This window comes from Genypterus blacodes, unplaced genomic scaffold, assembly GCF_046128005.1.
Source record: "Genypterus blacodes isolate CSIRO-AG114 ecotype Tasmania unplaced genomic scaffold, CSIRO-AGI_Gbla_v1 ptg000021l_1, whole genome shotgun sequence".
NCBI lineage: Eukaryota > Metazoa > Chordata > Actinopteri > Ophidiiformes > Ophidiidae > Genypterus > Genypterus blacodes.
In genome coordinates this window covers 9,629,479-9,645,201 of record NW_027466834.1, presented here as the reverse complement: position 1 = coordinate 9,645,201, position 15,723 = coordinate 9,629,479, and the positions used below count along the sequence as shown (strand labels likewise).

Sequence of the window (15,723 nt, the reverse complement as noted above, 5' to 3'; positions counted from 1 at the left end):
GCAGGGGCAAACCATGCAAGGGGCCAACTTGCTCAACACTTCCGATCCAAGACGACCGCTCTATCTTCCTAAGCCACGCCTCCATCATAACTCTCTCTCTCTCTCTCTCTCTCTCTCTCTCTCTCTCCATCACGCCTCAAACTTAATCTGTGTCCACACTCTCCTTTCAGCTGTAACAGTGTTTATTATTCATTGCGACTGAGATTATGGCCTTCATCAGTATTCCTCTCAGCACAGATCAGGAGAGAAAAGAAATAAACAAGAGACAATCAGACAAACGTTTAATTTCTTCATGCTATGTGCAAGAGCACAGATATTTTTGGTCTTTTGCTTTAGCACTTTGCTTTTGCCCATGTTTTGGTATTTATTATTGAATATTACGGACGTATAAAGGATGTTTGTTTCCTTTCCTTCAGCTTTATACATTTGTTTAGTTTCACACTGAACACATTGGGCAAAATGCCCAAAAATACCACCATTGGTCGTAGGTTGATCAACACTTCAGTTGTTAATAATTTCTCATTTTCTCAAAGGGAGGAGTTGTGGAGGCAGGACTCGGGTGCAGCACATAATAAAGGGGCAGAGGGAGTTGACTGGATTCCACCCACTACACAATCTTACACACAGCTCATTGAATGTAAAGCATGCACATCTAAACCTCTCTAGTATCATTACAAGGCTATCTACTGATCTATAGTCAGTATAGATCATTCGATAGATCAATAGATAGCCTTTTAATTGTTTCATTAGCCTGGTCCATGTTCACTCTACAGATGTAATAATAAGTAGAAGGACTGAGTGAGCAATTTGTTCATTCAAGAATTATGCAGCATGTTCCCTCATTCATAAATGCCTATAACTGCACTTTTTTTATTTTTATTCAAGCATTTCAAATGATTAAATATAATATTTTACTATAATAAAATCATACATTTTAATTGTTCAGTTCGACAGTAAATGTTTCTCATATGAATTCTGGCTCATGTTGTAAACTGTATTTCATTCACAAGTTAGTAAACGGTACAAACAACATTACAGCGCAGTATAAATTAATGGCATGTTCATTTTAAACAGAAGGCTTTGATCTTATTTCTCACTCATTCTGGTGGAGCTGTGCCTCTTCTTCAAGCATCTGTGCTCTGCATCTGGCTCGCACACGTACAACACACACAATAGAGACAGACCTCTCTGAAAGCACTGAGCTCTGAACAGGAGAATTTAAGTTTCCTTTGCTGATTTATATCCATTTGCTTCTGTACCAGAGGAAGCTTTCAAATATACAGCAGCCCATTAACATGCTGATTTTCATTGGCTTAAGGCAATGGTTCCCAAACTTTTTCTTTCGCGCCCCCCTTTTATAGATCAGAAGTTTTTCGCTCTTCCATCTGAGAGAGAAATCACGATCAGTTTGAACCTCTAAACTACTACTACAAAGCATGATTAAGGGATTATTTGGCTAAATTGAGGCTCAAGTCTGATTTTTCGATGCTGACTCACTTCTGATTGCACTCTTACACCGCTCCACGGCAATTGTGGCCTGGAGCTGAATTTGTTAGAGCTTAGTCTGGATAAAGCACCACCTCTCCACCAATCAAAAAAAATTACCTGCATCATGATGATGATTAAAGCTGAATTCAGGGTTAGATTTTGTCAAGCCACCTCACACAGACAACGCCAAGGTCTGTTGAGCCTCCTTCATAGTACAGACCCCATGTGCTGTTGGGTCTTTCATTCTATTTTTCTGTATGTCAGCTGGAAAAGTGTAGCTGATGTAATGGCGTACCTTTGTTTCAACCTTTTTGAAGGTGTTCTTTGCTTCCAACAAGCTTCTGAGCATTCTAAGTTCATACTATGCTGTTCAATATCATTTATTTATGTATTTTATATTCAGTTGGTGTCGGTTTTACTTTCTCCAGTGTGAGTAGTAAAGTGAAGCTTACCCGGCTTACATGTACCCCCTGTGCATCCTATTGCTTCTAGTTGCTTGAAGTATGTTTGTAGCCTACAGCCAGCTGTACTGCAACAACAGTGCCTCACTTGCCACATTCTGTGTGTGTGTGTGTGTGTGTGTGTGTGTGTGTGTGTGTGTGTGTGTGTGTGTGTGTGTGTGTACTCACATATAACGCAGGTAGGGGTTCTTGGAGAAAACACGAGGCTGGATTGTATGCAGGTTGCTCTTTGTAATCGTCCTATTCAGACATGAAAAGACAAGAGAAAAGTCTTCAGGTCAGTGACTGAATAATATTTGAGATGGTTGAGATGGTCAGAAACATAAGGAACATATGAAAGAAGAAAAATAAAGCAAATACAATGTGAGAAAAAATATATTCAGGTTTGGAAGAACAGAGACACTTTTTCATTCCCTTAAACAGGAAAGATGACCATGTACCAAAGCGTTCCACAGCACATTAAGACTGATTTCCCTTGCTGAAAAAGGCCTTTAGAGGCAAACACCCCATTTAATTTTAGAGACACAGTCACATATCAGCCCAACTTTCCCCTCTTTTGCTCTTCATCTGGTCCACCAATAAACATTATGATGCTCAACTAGGGCCTCTGTTAGTCTGCTCCTCTGACTAACTACTTTGTGTGGGCCTAGTTAAATATATTGACAAAATACGTGAAAATAATGCCAATCAGTTAAATGTTTTTAACACTCCTTGTAGCATATTCTGTGTCACTCCCCTCTCTTCTTCATCAACCTAACCTCTTTGTTCTCAAGAACTCCTTCTCTTAGTTTTTGTCTGAGACTAGATGTATAGTGATATTTGTATGAAGGACACTTTCATGTATGAACTATCTGTGAGCCTTTCAGCCTCACTATCTCCTGAGCATCAAGCAGCAGTAGAGGAGTTTGGAGTTTTGATCCGATTCTTTAAACTATATTTGCTCTGTTCTGTTTTCCGCAGCTGAAGTCGCTCTCTTTCTCTCCACCCCAGATGAAAAAGTCACAGATGGCAGGCGTACGCTATTATGCACATTTTAGTTGCCAAAACTTTACTTACATAATTCCGTGTATAAGATACACATGTATCCAACAACAACACACAAAAATTTTAAAACTGTGTATGTCCATAGAATTTCCATTTTATTTCCATGATGTCAACGCCACAGGGAGCCACTCCAGATGGCAAAGGGTCGGCGACCCCTGACCCAGCAGATGGTGCAACGAAGGAGCAGCAACAACAAATGACTCGTCCCCATAAGAAAGTATCCATCCTTGCCCAAGAAGAAAACTGCTTGTGCTGGTGTTATATTTCAGGTGTTGAAAACCAAGACTACTCAAAGTGTTCACCAACTCTTCCCAATCTAAGTACCTGAATGCGAAAAAAGGAAAATGCTACCTGCTACCAACTATTATCACATTAATATTCTGAGACTAGAATATGATAGGTCACCATGTCTCTTCAAGTTTTACAATGGACAACACCAGATACAGCACACGGCACATAATCTGAGGATCTATCCACATATTCAACACACCTGAAGCTGCCCAGCAACTCTGTGTGTCTTCATTACTCTGCGTTCTTAAAATAAATTTACAAAAACAAAAGGATAAGCAGGTATAGTTGGATGGATGGAACACTGTGGTATTAGGTGTGGTTGTAATGTTTATTGCATTGTTTAGAAGCCGTCCTTATGAATAATAATAAACGCATTGCACTTGACTTATCTCCTCTCGTATACCTGCAATATACAAACGATTGTTATAATGAATTTGATAATCATCCCTTTTTCTTGTTTGGGTTCGGCCGGGGGGGAAAAGGACGAAATATCAAGGAGCAAGCACAATTGACAGCATGTGTCTGTTTGTGGTTTGTTTCTGTGGAGTTGTGTTGAGCTCCGTTCCTACAATCGCTTCCAACAATCGTCACTGTCGGCAAGAAGCCACACAGACACAGACAGATCATAAGCTTGCCTTCACCTTTGTCAGGCCGCAATTCCCTGACAGGCTGGCTTTGGCAGTAACCATTAACAAAGGTCAGGGAGGTCAAGAAAATGAGCAGGTTGGCATCTCCTTCCTCAGTGTTTGCAAATTGCCAACTCTACAGCCTGCTCCAGGGGGAAAGAGAGCCAACAGCCTGAAAGCTTTCATCCAAGGTGATGAGAACAGCGCCTGAGTATTAACAATTGCTCTTATAATAATAACAATAATAATTGGCATTGTGTCTCAGATATTTAGTTGCTCTAGTAGGTTTTACCATGCAAAACATCACAGCACAAACAAAAACTCACTACATGTAAATATCTTTGTAGAGCATCTCATGATACTTACAGCCTCTGCAGACCGGTGTAGAGCTCCATATCCACATCCTTCAACGTCTGCAGACCAGTCCAGTTCTCAATGTGTCTGGTAAGGAAGACAGACATGGACATTAGTGTACAAATGGCAACTATAGGTGTTTGTTCTCACACCGATGAAAACTATTTCGTAACTTGTAAGTGAATTCAGAGTAGTTTAAGTATAAATTACATACTGTATACACCCACTGGGATGTACCGTTTCACAACACAGTTATTCTTCTTTACTACATAATTTAATGAAGGATTAATTTAATCCAAGGTGACTACAAATGATAAACATCACGTATATCATATGTATCTACAAAAGCAATAATCTGATGTATAACCTACTCAAGAAGGAACATCTAACAATGTCGACTCATCCCTGGTGTCAAACGCAGGAACACGATAAATAGATCGATCTGCCTGCGTGCTGCTCGTCTCGTCTACCGGTAACCACTGAAGCTAAGCTAACACCTGCAGCAGTCCGTGGAGTTTAGCTCGTCAACACAGAGGAGTTTGTCTGGAGGAAAGGTTCCCGTCGTCGAGTGAAAATGTCTAAACTCCAAATGCTGAGAGTACAGGTGAATGAGCGGCTCGCTGCGGCTGTTGGTGAGATCCTCGGACTGTTTGAAAGAACGATAGTAGAGTACGAGGAGGAATTTGGTCGATCACAACAACGAATCGATTACCAAAACAAAAAACTGCGTGCTGCTCTCAACCCGGAAGGTCGATTACACAGAGCAGACGTCCAGCAGCTGTTGGTGGAGCAGGAGCGCAGACCCAGTTTTGACCAGGAGGAGCCAGAGCCCCCACACACTAAAGAGGAACAGAGGGAACTCTGGACAAGTGAAGAAGGGGAGCAGCTTCATGGTGCGGAGGAGGCTGAGATCACGAGGGGCCCTGTGAAGAGTAAAGACGATGAAAGGGAAGTTCAGTCCATACAGCTTCATCAAAACCAAACTGAGGAGAACACAGAGACAGAGCTTCTTTCAAGCAGCTCAGTGGAACAGATGGAGACAGAAGCTGGTGGAGAGGACGGTGGACAGCCGGACATGACTAGGGACTCTGATCCAGCATTACCTGAAGACATCCAGAAGCTGAAGGTGCAGCAAAAGTGGACCCTGAGTCTGGTCCAGGAGGCAGAGCAGAGCAACACAGAGGCAGAGCTTCCATCCAGTATCACAACTACGAGCATAAGAACAGAAGCTGGTGGAAAGGACCTTGTAAAACAGTCTAATAACATTGGTCCAGAAAGTAATTTACAACCAGCCAGTAGTTCCTGCCTGAAGGATAATTTGAAAATCAGGTTGAAGACATTTAGTTGCTTGGTGTGTGGTAGAAGCTTTGTTCAAAATTCCTATCTGAAGCTCCATATGAAAATCCACACAGGAGAGGAGCCATTTAGATGCTCAGTTTGTGGTAGATACTTTCTTCAAAATGGGAATCTGAAGATTCACATGAGAATCCACACAGGAGAGAAGCCATTTAGTTGCTCAGTTTGTGGTAAACGGTTTACTCAAAATGGGAAACTGAAGATTCACATGACAACCCACACAAATCAGAAGCCATTTAGTTGCTCTGTATGTGGTAAAAAGTTCACTCAAAATCATCATCTGAAACGACATATGACAACCCATACAGGAGAGAAACTATTTAGTTGCTCGGAGGTAAACACTTCACTGAAAATGGAACCCTGACAGCACACCTCAGAACCCCCACAAGAGAGAAGCCATTCAGTTGCTCAGTTTGTGCTCAAAGCTTGATTGAAAATGGGAAACTGAAGATTCACATACAAATTTGAGAGAAGCCATTTAGTTGCTCAATTTATTATATTTCTAAGTCGATGCTGACTTGATTGGCTGGCTGGTCTCAGTCCATTTGGAGATGTTGGTGTCTTGCAGGTGACTTTTGCAGACGTTTTTACATCAGGTCAGATGCATTTCAGAGTCTGAAAATCTGCGATTATAGACAGTTTGATGTTTTGAGATACCACTTTCATGTAAACACAATCCAGTATGAACAAGCGGCCAAGAGCTTCCTGTTCTGCTCTGAGCTCTGTTCATTTATACGGCTTAATCTGCTAGACGTCTGCTTTAGCCTAAACGTGATTTTTTTTACCTGTTTTATTCAGTTTTAGTTTGTTTAAATTTTCTTGATTTTTTTTATTTTTTGATATATTTTTTAATATTCTTTTGTAAAGCACTTTGAATCGCATTGTTGCTGCAATGTGCTCTATAAATAAACCTGCCTTGCCTTGCCTTGTCTCCAGGACCGGTTCTGTTCAGGACACAGCCACAACCCAACTTGCTGTTGTTCTTGGCATTAATGCTACTTACGAAGTATGCTGCTAATGTTCATACCCATTTTATTGAGTATAATGAGGTTAGTGGTGTCAGCAATATATTGTTTGTTTTTTTTACAATGCAGCAGTCCGGATTAAAGTGAAGAATCTCTGTGTCACATTAAGAAGTTTCATGTCGCAGTCATTCAAATCAATGTTTTGAAAAGGAAATGATTCTCTTCACTATCATCAAGCATGAATGCTTCATGTGGGAGATTGTGGCCATTGTGGTTATGAAGCCTGGGTCTAAACACACTGGAAACCAAGATGGGCTGGGTGCCAGTTAGAGAGAGAGAAAGGGAACAGAGGAGAAGAGAAGGTGTGAGAGAGAGAGAGAGAGAGAGAGCGAGAAAGAGAGAGAGATTTGTGTGACTGCCTTATCAACACAACAGGGGCTCTGGCTGAACAAATTGCCTTCTCTCTTCACTGTGATTAGACTGCAACCGATGCACCCACAGACACACACCACCCACCAACACTCACCCCTACACACAGATATGTTGGCAATCAGTGACTGGTAATTGCTGCAACATTTCTAGCCTCATTTCTTCCGTTGAGAACGGTCACTCAAGGGCAGTGTGTGTGTGTTCGTGTGCGTGTATTTGAGGATGCTTGTGTATATGTGTGTAGTTGTGTGTGCAGTTGGCCGCAATGCTGTAAACTGTAAAGGAGTTGATCAGTTAACCTCCGAGTGCTCTTTCAACTGGTGACTTCTTGCAGAGGAGTATCATCTGTTAATCAGGTTAAAGCATCTTATAAAGTTTCCTGTAACAATAAATAGATTCAGTCTCTACTTTAGACCATTTTCATACCCAGATGTTGCGCCAGAGTTCTATCTTTGCTTACCCTCTGTTTTCTGTTTTCATTAGTTTCCTAAAGTGTTTCCTCATTTTAACATGTTATTGTTTTCTATTGATGTATTGATAATTCAATTATTACAAGGTGTGTCCAAAAAGCATATAGTGTAATTTTATATACTATATGTGAATCTGTCTTTTATGATATTTTGTCAATCCAAAATGGAGGAAAGTGTACAACCAATAGAGTGAGACTAAAGTGCTAAATTAATATTCTAATGAAGAGCACAAACAAGCAACACGGGCAGAGTCATCTCCTTATGCATGTGTTCCTCTCTGTCTTTGTCTCATGCACACATGCAGCAGCTGGAATCATGTGTGTATGCATGAGGTTTCTCTGTTACTGCAGTCCACAGCCAGTTGTGACTTTGAATTAAACAAAGTACAAAAGCATTGTGACATTTGGCAGGGTGGCGATGTTCGACGGTACAGAGCCATAAGAAACATGACACGCAGTCAAACCATCCCTCATTCTATTCAACTGTCAACTCTCTCTACGCCACAAGGGTTCAATTCCTCTGTTTTCTACGGACAGGCAGCTTCCCATGAAATACATTCATTTCACTATCCATCCATCCATCCATCCATCCATCCATCCATCCGACCAAAACATGGTGGAGACAGACTGTAGCTGATATAAAGCTGGAGTAAATGTGAGTTGTTTGTTAATGAGCAACACCACTGACAACCTCTGAATACACACACACACACACCAATTTATCTCACAACCAAAATACACTTTATCTACCTGAATGCTTCACAATATGCAATGTTTGCTTCGACATCACATTTGTTTCACCAGCACTCGATGTGTAAACACTCGGGGAGGGTTGGAGTGTTCAGGAACACAACACCAACAAATAACACACAAGCAGAGGCTGATAATGGAGGTTTATGATATGCTTCACATTATATCCTTGTCACTGGAATGGAACACTGCAATCCAATGCCTATTTGTTGAGTATGTGTGTGTGTGTGCGCACGTGTGTGTCTGTGTGTGTGTAAGAGAGAGAGATAGAGAGAGAAAAGAAACAGAAGAGACAGAGGGGTAGAGAGGGAGAGAGAGGTGAGAGACATTACAATGTGTGGATTGCAGAGGGAAGTGATTCACTGTCACACACACGCGCACCCACACACACAATTAAGACTTGTGCAGCATACTGAAATACTATAAACCACACATCATAACCCTCCACACACACTTGATACGTTTATTGCAATCCGAGAAAACATTAAACCTTCCTCACTCGAGCTCTTTTAAACACACTCACACAAACACACACACACACCAACAAACAACCATTCACAAGTCTATAATCAAGCATTTCTAAGGAAATCCAAGCCCATGAACAGACTCTGCCACTGCCATTGGATTGGGCAAAAACTGGTCCTTTACCTCAAATATCTGTAGTATGTAGCTCACGTTAACCAATTCATATCAAATACAACATATAGATCAACTACAACACAATGTGATGTACAGTTTAGTTTTCTTCTTTCGTGGACAGAAATAATACTACATTTTGCAGACCGTGACCTTTCAAACACTAATACTTTTCATTAAATATCTCTCTGCCCTATTTACAATCCATAATTCTGGAAATTATTGACGCTCTCACCACATTGGATTAGAAAATATTGGCTTTTTTTTTTCATTTCCATAATAATATGATTGCCAGCATTTTAATATTGACATACGGACAGCATTAACGCTCAGCCATTGACATTCTGTCATAATGTATTTCAAAAGCAGCTCTGTTGAATGGAGGCTTTGTCTGCGTTGGCCTCATTCAGAGAGCGTTGGTTAGAGCAGATGCATTGATGCGTTGTGGGGCGCATGCAGCCTCACACCCTGAGTAAGTGTCCAGTTTGATGCTGCACTAACACATGGGTGGCTTTGGACTGTGGCAAAATATGACACTCACATGAGTTTTGATTAATTACACACAAAATAATATCAGTGTTTGTAAGAATTTTTGCATTTACACTGGCATGAGTGAATTGAGACATTTATTTGGGGATTTTGTCAGATATTCTTCTGCAATAAAGGTGCAGAACATAAATCAATAAATATCTGTGGAAATCTAATTGTGATTGGATATTTTCTATATATGTTTCTATAGCAACTTCTTTGTTTGATGTTTTTGGTAGATATCCAGGTGTCGCATATCTCCAGTGTATCATGGGTTACCTAAATCACTCATGATGTCAGAATAATGAATCACAAGCGACGCCTTATAACCACAGACTAGTGTCCTAAGATCATATGAGAAGGAATATCAAAAATGTGTTTTAACTTGACTTTTCCAGGTGAGCTTTCCATTACTTTTCCAAAAAATGTGTGAGATGAACATATCTGGTCTGGAAAACCCATTTTTCAGACCCATGACTTTTCTAGGCTTTTCATGATGGCAGAGTCATTGACACACACACACATACACTCACACACACAGATGACAGGATGTGTCACATTAACGCGCTGCATAATGGTCACTAATGTTATTGGATCATTTAAGAGCATAAGCAAAGTGGCTCATTCCCAGTGCCTACATGCCTGAGGGGCAAAAGAGAGAAGACAGACACACTACTGTGTTTACTTTAATCTACCAAGGTGACTGGGTAGGACACAACATTGAATGAACATTATCAGATTCATCATATACTGTATGACATCTCTGTGGACACCTGTATTATATTTGCGCGAAAGACTGAAGAAAAGAATGAGAGAAGTGCGAACGAAAGAAATATGTTGACAAAAATGATGTAACCCATCCTGACATCATCGCATACAAATGTGGGCGTTGTTTTCACTTGTTGTTGTCTTTTTCCATGTAGTAGACGCCGATATTTTGATCCTCTATTTGCGCTGTTTTATATTTACAGCTCCTCTTTCCAGTCGTCTGCCTCCCAAAGACAAGAACATGCATTGTAAACTGGCAAGAAAACCTAACCGGTACAGATTTGAGATTCTAACTGAAGACCCGAACCACCAGGACACTAGGGTGCAATCAGTTATAATCATGATTAACACATCAACTCTCACTCAGCGCCTCCTTGTGGAGAGGAGGGGAGTTGTTTGCACTTTCTACGATATCCAACAGGACAAAGTCGGACTTGAGAGGGCGTACAAAGAAAAACCTTCAGACCTTATATTTCCGAGGCCGGGCAATGTTCCCTCATTCCCTCTGCCACAAGTGTCAAGCTGGCAAAGCCACACAAATGGATTCATGCACATCCACACAAACAAACGCAGAGAATGTAGCTTTTATTTTTTTATCAGCGGTTATCACATGTGGCCTAGCAGCTCATTAACGCGCTCCTTTTGATTGGCTTTCTTTCTCATTCTGTGTCGGAATGCCGAATTCCCCTTGTCAATGCTAGGACCCCACTGTCCAGCGAGTGTGTGGTACACACAGCCACTCGCTGACTAAGTGACCCGTGATGTCGCCACCCACATCTCAGCCAGGCTTCCCTGGGAGCGCAGAACATGTGGGAGGCTCAGCAGACAGCATGGGAAGAACCCAACGCCTTTCTACAAACATTAGCTCAAGACCGACGGGGAGAGACTTGAAACTCTATCATGCACAAACGCAAAAGTTGTTCACACACTCACACACTCACTAAAGCAATGACGCAAAAGGATTTCATTTTTAGTCTCAACAACTACAACTAGCTTGATGTTGAAGTGAGTGAAGTGAATGTGAGCGAGACACGGTCAGACTGTAGTGTGATACGCTGAAGCTGATACTCACCACCAGCTCAAAAGAACGCAGATATAAATTTTACTGTCGGAATATACATTTACATCAGACGATTGTTTTCCCACGACATTTTTCATCTCCCTATAATCTATTTCTATTGATGTGCGTATTATACCAATGTTGTCTGCTTTATTCAGCTTTTGTCTGTACAAAGTAAATATGAATAAATATGAGATTAGATCAGAAATTCATAATATCAGATTCTAATAATGCCTGTATTCCATCTCATCAGTTCCATCTTTCAGACTTTACTTTATTCCCCCGATTTCATCCAGATTCGTTAGCTACAACTGCAGCTTTCAGCAAGGTTCCTAACATTTTTTTTTTTTTTGCAGAAGCATAATGTCTCCTCTTAGATGTTTCTTAATGACTCTGGACTACAAATATGGAACACAATCAGGTTTAATCCCCAAAAAACCTACAATCACAAACACCTAAAAACTAAATAAAGGTGCTGATTGTCTCTAATGCTGCTTTAGTTTGGGCCCTGATAGCTCCAGTAGCCTGTCGCGAAGCCACAGAAGAGCTTTATTCATCAATTCAAAGATGATCACTGCTTTTAAATATCCAATTTATATTCTTTTAAATATATTTATAAACAAGGAGGGTCTTCTAATTGTTGATCATCACTGTATTTTCGTTACATAAATTAATAATGCGTTAAATCTTCCCCAAGCATTTCATTTGTAATATAATGACATAATCAACACTAGAATGCGGTTAATTAAGATGACAGAATGTTATCACAACATTGAGTCATTTCTTCGTTTCGATAGGAGACATTTTGGGTCTAGAAGATGGATTTAGTTGTTGTATATGTAAACACTCAGACACTTGTAGGCTACTTGTGCATTTCTCCCATCTCAGCCAGATTCAAAGGGAGAAGAACACATGAAGCGAAGCAAATGGTGTTTAGGTGTTCCAGCCTAATGCAGATATCTGAATGATGCTACTGAAAGACGCAATACAACCATATTAAATGTAATTTCCCCGCCGCAACAGTCTTCGTTGGTCTCCGCAGCAGACCGAGAGCCTGTGGAGCTTTGGTCTCCGCTAACAGGGGCACTTACATGGAGGAGATGTTCTGGAAAAGGTCCTCGATGCTCCCGCTGCTGTTCCCGACGTTCCCGGTGCCCTGGAAGGTGAGCAGGGGGAAGAACTTGCCGTCGTCGGACTTGTTACAGAAGATGTCGCTGGGTGAGCAGGTGCAGGTGGGCGGGCAGTCCAGCACGGAGCTCAGGTAGTTATGAAAGAAAACGCTGAGGAGCAGGACGAGCCTCCAGCAGCACCACGACGGGGGAGGACGGCGGACATCAGCCTCGTTCATAATGATCCAGGGTCGACTCCCTCAGATAGAAGCAACTTTACAGCAGAAGAAGAGGAAGACTGAAATCCGGTTAGTCAGCGGCCGCTCCGCGCGCGCGCTCCTGCTGGCTGTCCGTGCATGGATCCGCGCGCTGCTGCGTGACCACTCAAGCCGTCTGTCCCCCCCGCGTGCCGTGGCTGGGAAGGTATATACTGTGTGTGTGTGTGTGTGTGTGTGTGTGTGTGTGTGTGTGTGTGTGTGTGTGTGAGAGAGAAAGGTTTTAGTGATGCCAGTCACCGCTTTAAGCTAATAAAAACGACGTAAGGAAGAAAGGAAGAAAATGTCCCCACAGAGTCCCAGAGTGTGACACGGATGCTCTGCATGCACATAGCCCGTCTGATGTCCCTCTTTAATCTCGCTCCATCGTTTATATCATCCTTCAATCGAGCTTTCTCACTCTCTCGCTGCCTCTCTCCCTCCCTCTGTCTCTCTCTCTCTCTCTCTCTGCTTCTCTCTCGCCCTGTTGCTGCTGCGAGGCGACAGGGAGAGAGGAGGCAGAGATGGGGGGGCGGGGGGGAGGTGCAGAGAGAGAGGGAGGGAGAGAGAGAGACAGCAAGAGGGAGAGAGGGGGGGACAGCGAGAGGGAGAGGGAGAGGGAGAAGGATGGGGGGCAGAGAGAGAGAGAGAGAGAGAGAGAGAGAGAGAGAGAGAGAGAGAGAGAGAGAGAGAGAGAGAGAGAGAGAGAGAGAGAGAGAGAGAGAGAGAGAGAGAGAGAGAGAGAGAGAACTCCATCCACTTGGCTTCAGGTTCCACCTACTGGCCAGAGTGGGAGGTGACACAGGTGCGCGCGCGTCCAATCAGTTGAACAGTTGGTAATCACAGTGATCCACTAACGCCTTAACCTGGATCTGCTAATGTTTTACCAATATATCACACTTAATCTGTACAATTTTCATCATTCCCAGCTACAATATTAAAATTACAACAATGACATTCAACATTAAAATTAAAAAGCCTGACATTTGTGCACAACAGCAAAATGTTGCACCTTGGTGACTATGACAACCGTCTTTACCATATCAAACTAGATCTCTGTCATCACTTCATGGGATATTACAGTAAGCATGTCGAGTAAATGTGAGTTTGGTTCTTGAACTAACAGAGGGAAAATGTATATTGAGTATGTGATACAGTTTTGTCAGAGATCCTCCATGATAGTTTTCTGTCACGCTTCCAGTGATTAATCCCAGAGAGAAAAAAACATATTTTTAATGATTCTGACTACGTACCTTAGTGTTAGCTAGATATTAGAGCATGAAATTGCAAACTGAGTGCATATTGGCCAATGGTGTAAAGATCAATAATCAGGGTTTTTCCTGCATAAGGAATGAAGTGATAGCTGTCTAAACCTGAAAGAAAGCCTGGAATAATGTGCAGGGACAGCATTCACCAGCAGATGGCGTGTGTTCTTATATGTCTTATCAGTTTAGGCCTTCTGTCCAAACTTAAATGACATTTTCTACTGATTTTGCGGAAAACATGGCAGCAGAGTGGATAGATGATTTGAGGTTGGACAGGGTGGCCAGAGTGACACACATGGGGTCACGCTCTGGCTGTCAGAGGAGATGAGGTCACTCCTGTACAGCCAATCATCTCCCTGCTTATGTGCCTGGGTGTGCTCATGCCTACATGGTACAGTCTGGTGATTGATCACAGCTGTGAGTGAGACGTGCTCCATCATACTGACCACCATCTTCACACTGGACTGCCTCACAGTAAAGGCCAAGATTGTGTTTGTTCCCTCTTCCCATCTTATTCCTGTCAGCTCCTCCCCCTGTTCAGCTCACGTTGTGTGTGTGTGTGTGTGTGTGTGTGTGTGTGTGTGTGTGTGTGTGTGTGTGTGTGTGTGTGTTCTCTTTGCTCCTCTTTTCCCTTTCTCAGCACTTTCATGTCTCTCACTTCATTCTAAGCTCTGCACATTCAACTGAAACTTTTCCCTTGAAAGTGAAGTGGGCATCATTTTACAAATTGACAGGAATATTACATTTACTTTTTACTGACTGAAAATATTGAGAATGTTGACACCGAGGATTGGATGCCCTCTTTTTTCACAATAAACAGCAGTAAACTATATCAGTAAGGCCTGATTATTATTAGTTATTTGTGTTTATGTTTGTATGTAAGGAAAGCTTTGCCACTGTTCATAACATTCCTCTGACGTTTTGAGGGATGCATATGTTTTGTGTTTGTTTTTAGTACATTTAGTGTGCGTGCGTGCGTGCAAGGGGATGATGCTTGAGGAAGAGCCATGACCACGAGAATTAAATGGATTTATAAACTAAATGGACGCAGATTTAAAATGATTACCGTGAAAACAGGTTGCATTTCTTGAAATTGTTTTTATTTCTGTACGTCAACTGTGTCTAGTTTCCCTCCAGCACCAATCTTATTCCAGATGTATATCCAGATGAATCAATCTTGCCCACTCCATGTGCTGACTTAAAACTCTGTTTGGTCAGCAACTGCTCTGTTGCACTGCTCTAGATAGTACACACACAAAACACACCCATGCAGTATCAGTGGACCCACACACCCTTTAACTGCTGCTTACATGTAACCACTTCAGTCCTCTGCATACTGGATTTCTTATACAGCAGAGCTCAATGTGGAGGTTAGAATTGTTTATAACATAAACAATGTACAGCATTTACCACAGCTTGTAAGTTTGACATTTTGGGAATAATTCATTAAACAAGGCACCAGATTTTCATAGTCTTCTTCTTGGATTAAGGGCAAAAACATTGTGCAAATCTGGAGAATGTGGCGTTGTATGGTTGAGGTTGGAGCCTCTGTCCCTGCTCTGTTTGTGGCGGACAATGCCATTTGGTCAGGGGTGCGGCCAGCAGTACTTTATTGATAAGAGCAGAGTGAAGAGACTGACCGCTGCTATAAACACTGTTGTTATTGTGTAACAAATATTTAGTTTTAGACTGCGTCAAATTCTCTGGAAGACAGGAAACTCCTGACAGGAAATGGGCCGTACACACGTACACAGACACTACATCATTTCTCAATAAGGCAAAAAAAGAGATGTAAAAGAAAGATTCATACAGCTATAACTTACAGAATACCATGGTAACCCTCTTTTAATTCAAATGCTGGCTGGTAACA

At 41.9% G+C, this 15,723-nt stretch overlaps 1 protein-coding gene across 1 annotated transcript in view; it reads right to left on the bottom strand.

Moving 5' to 3' along the window:
- LOC142991723 (NT-3 growth factor receptor-like) overlaps positions 1–12,852 on the bottom strand; it is a 40,341-nt gene extending 27,489 nt beyond the window's left edge. Inside the window, exons 1-3 of the mRNA XM_076141808.1 lie at positions 12,317–12,852; positions 4,277–4,351; positions 2,118–2,189 (exon numbers count right to left, since the gene is read on the bottom strand). Of these exons, the coding sequence (XP_075997923.1) occupies positions 2,118–2,189; positions 4,277–4,351; positions 12,317–12,573 (404 nt within the window). The 5' untranslated portion in view covers positions 12,574–12,852. The remainder of the gene's footprint in view (positions 1–2,117; positions 2,190–4,276; positions 4,352–12,316) is intronic.
- Positions 12,853–15,723: the final 2,871 nt, after the last annotated feature.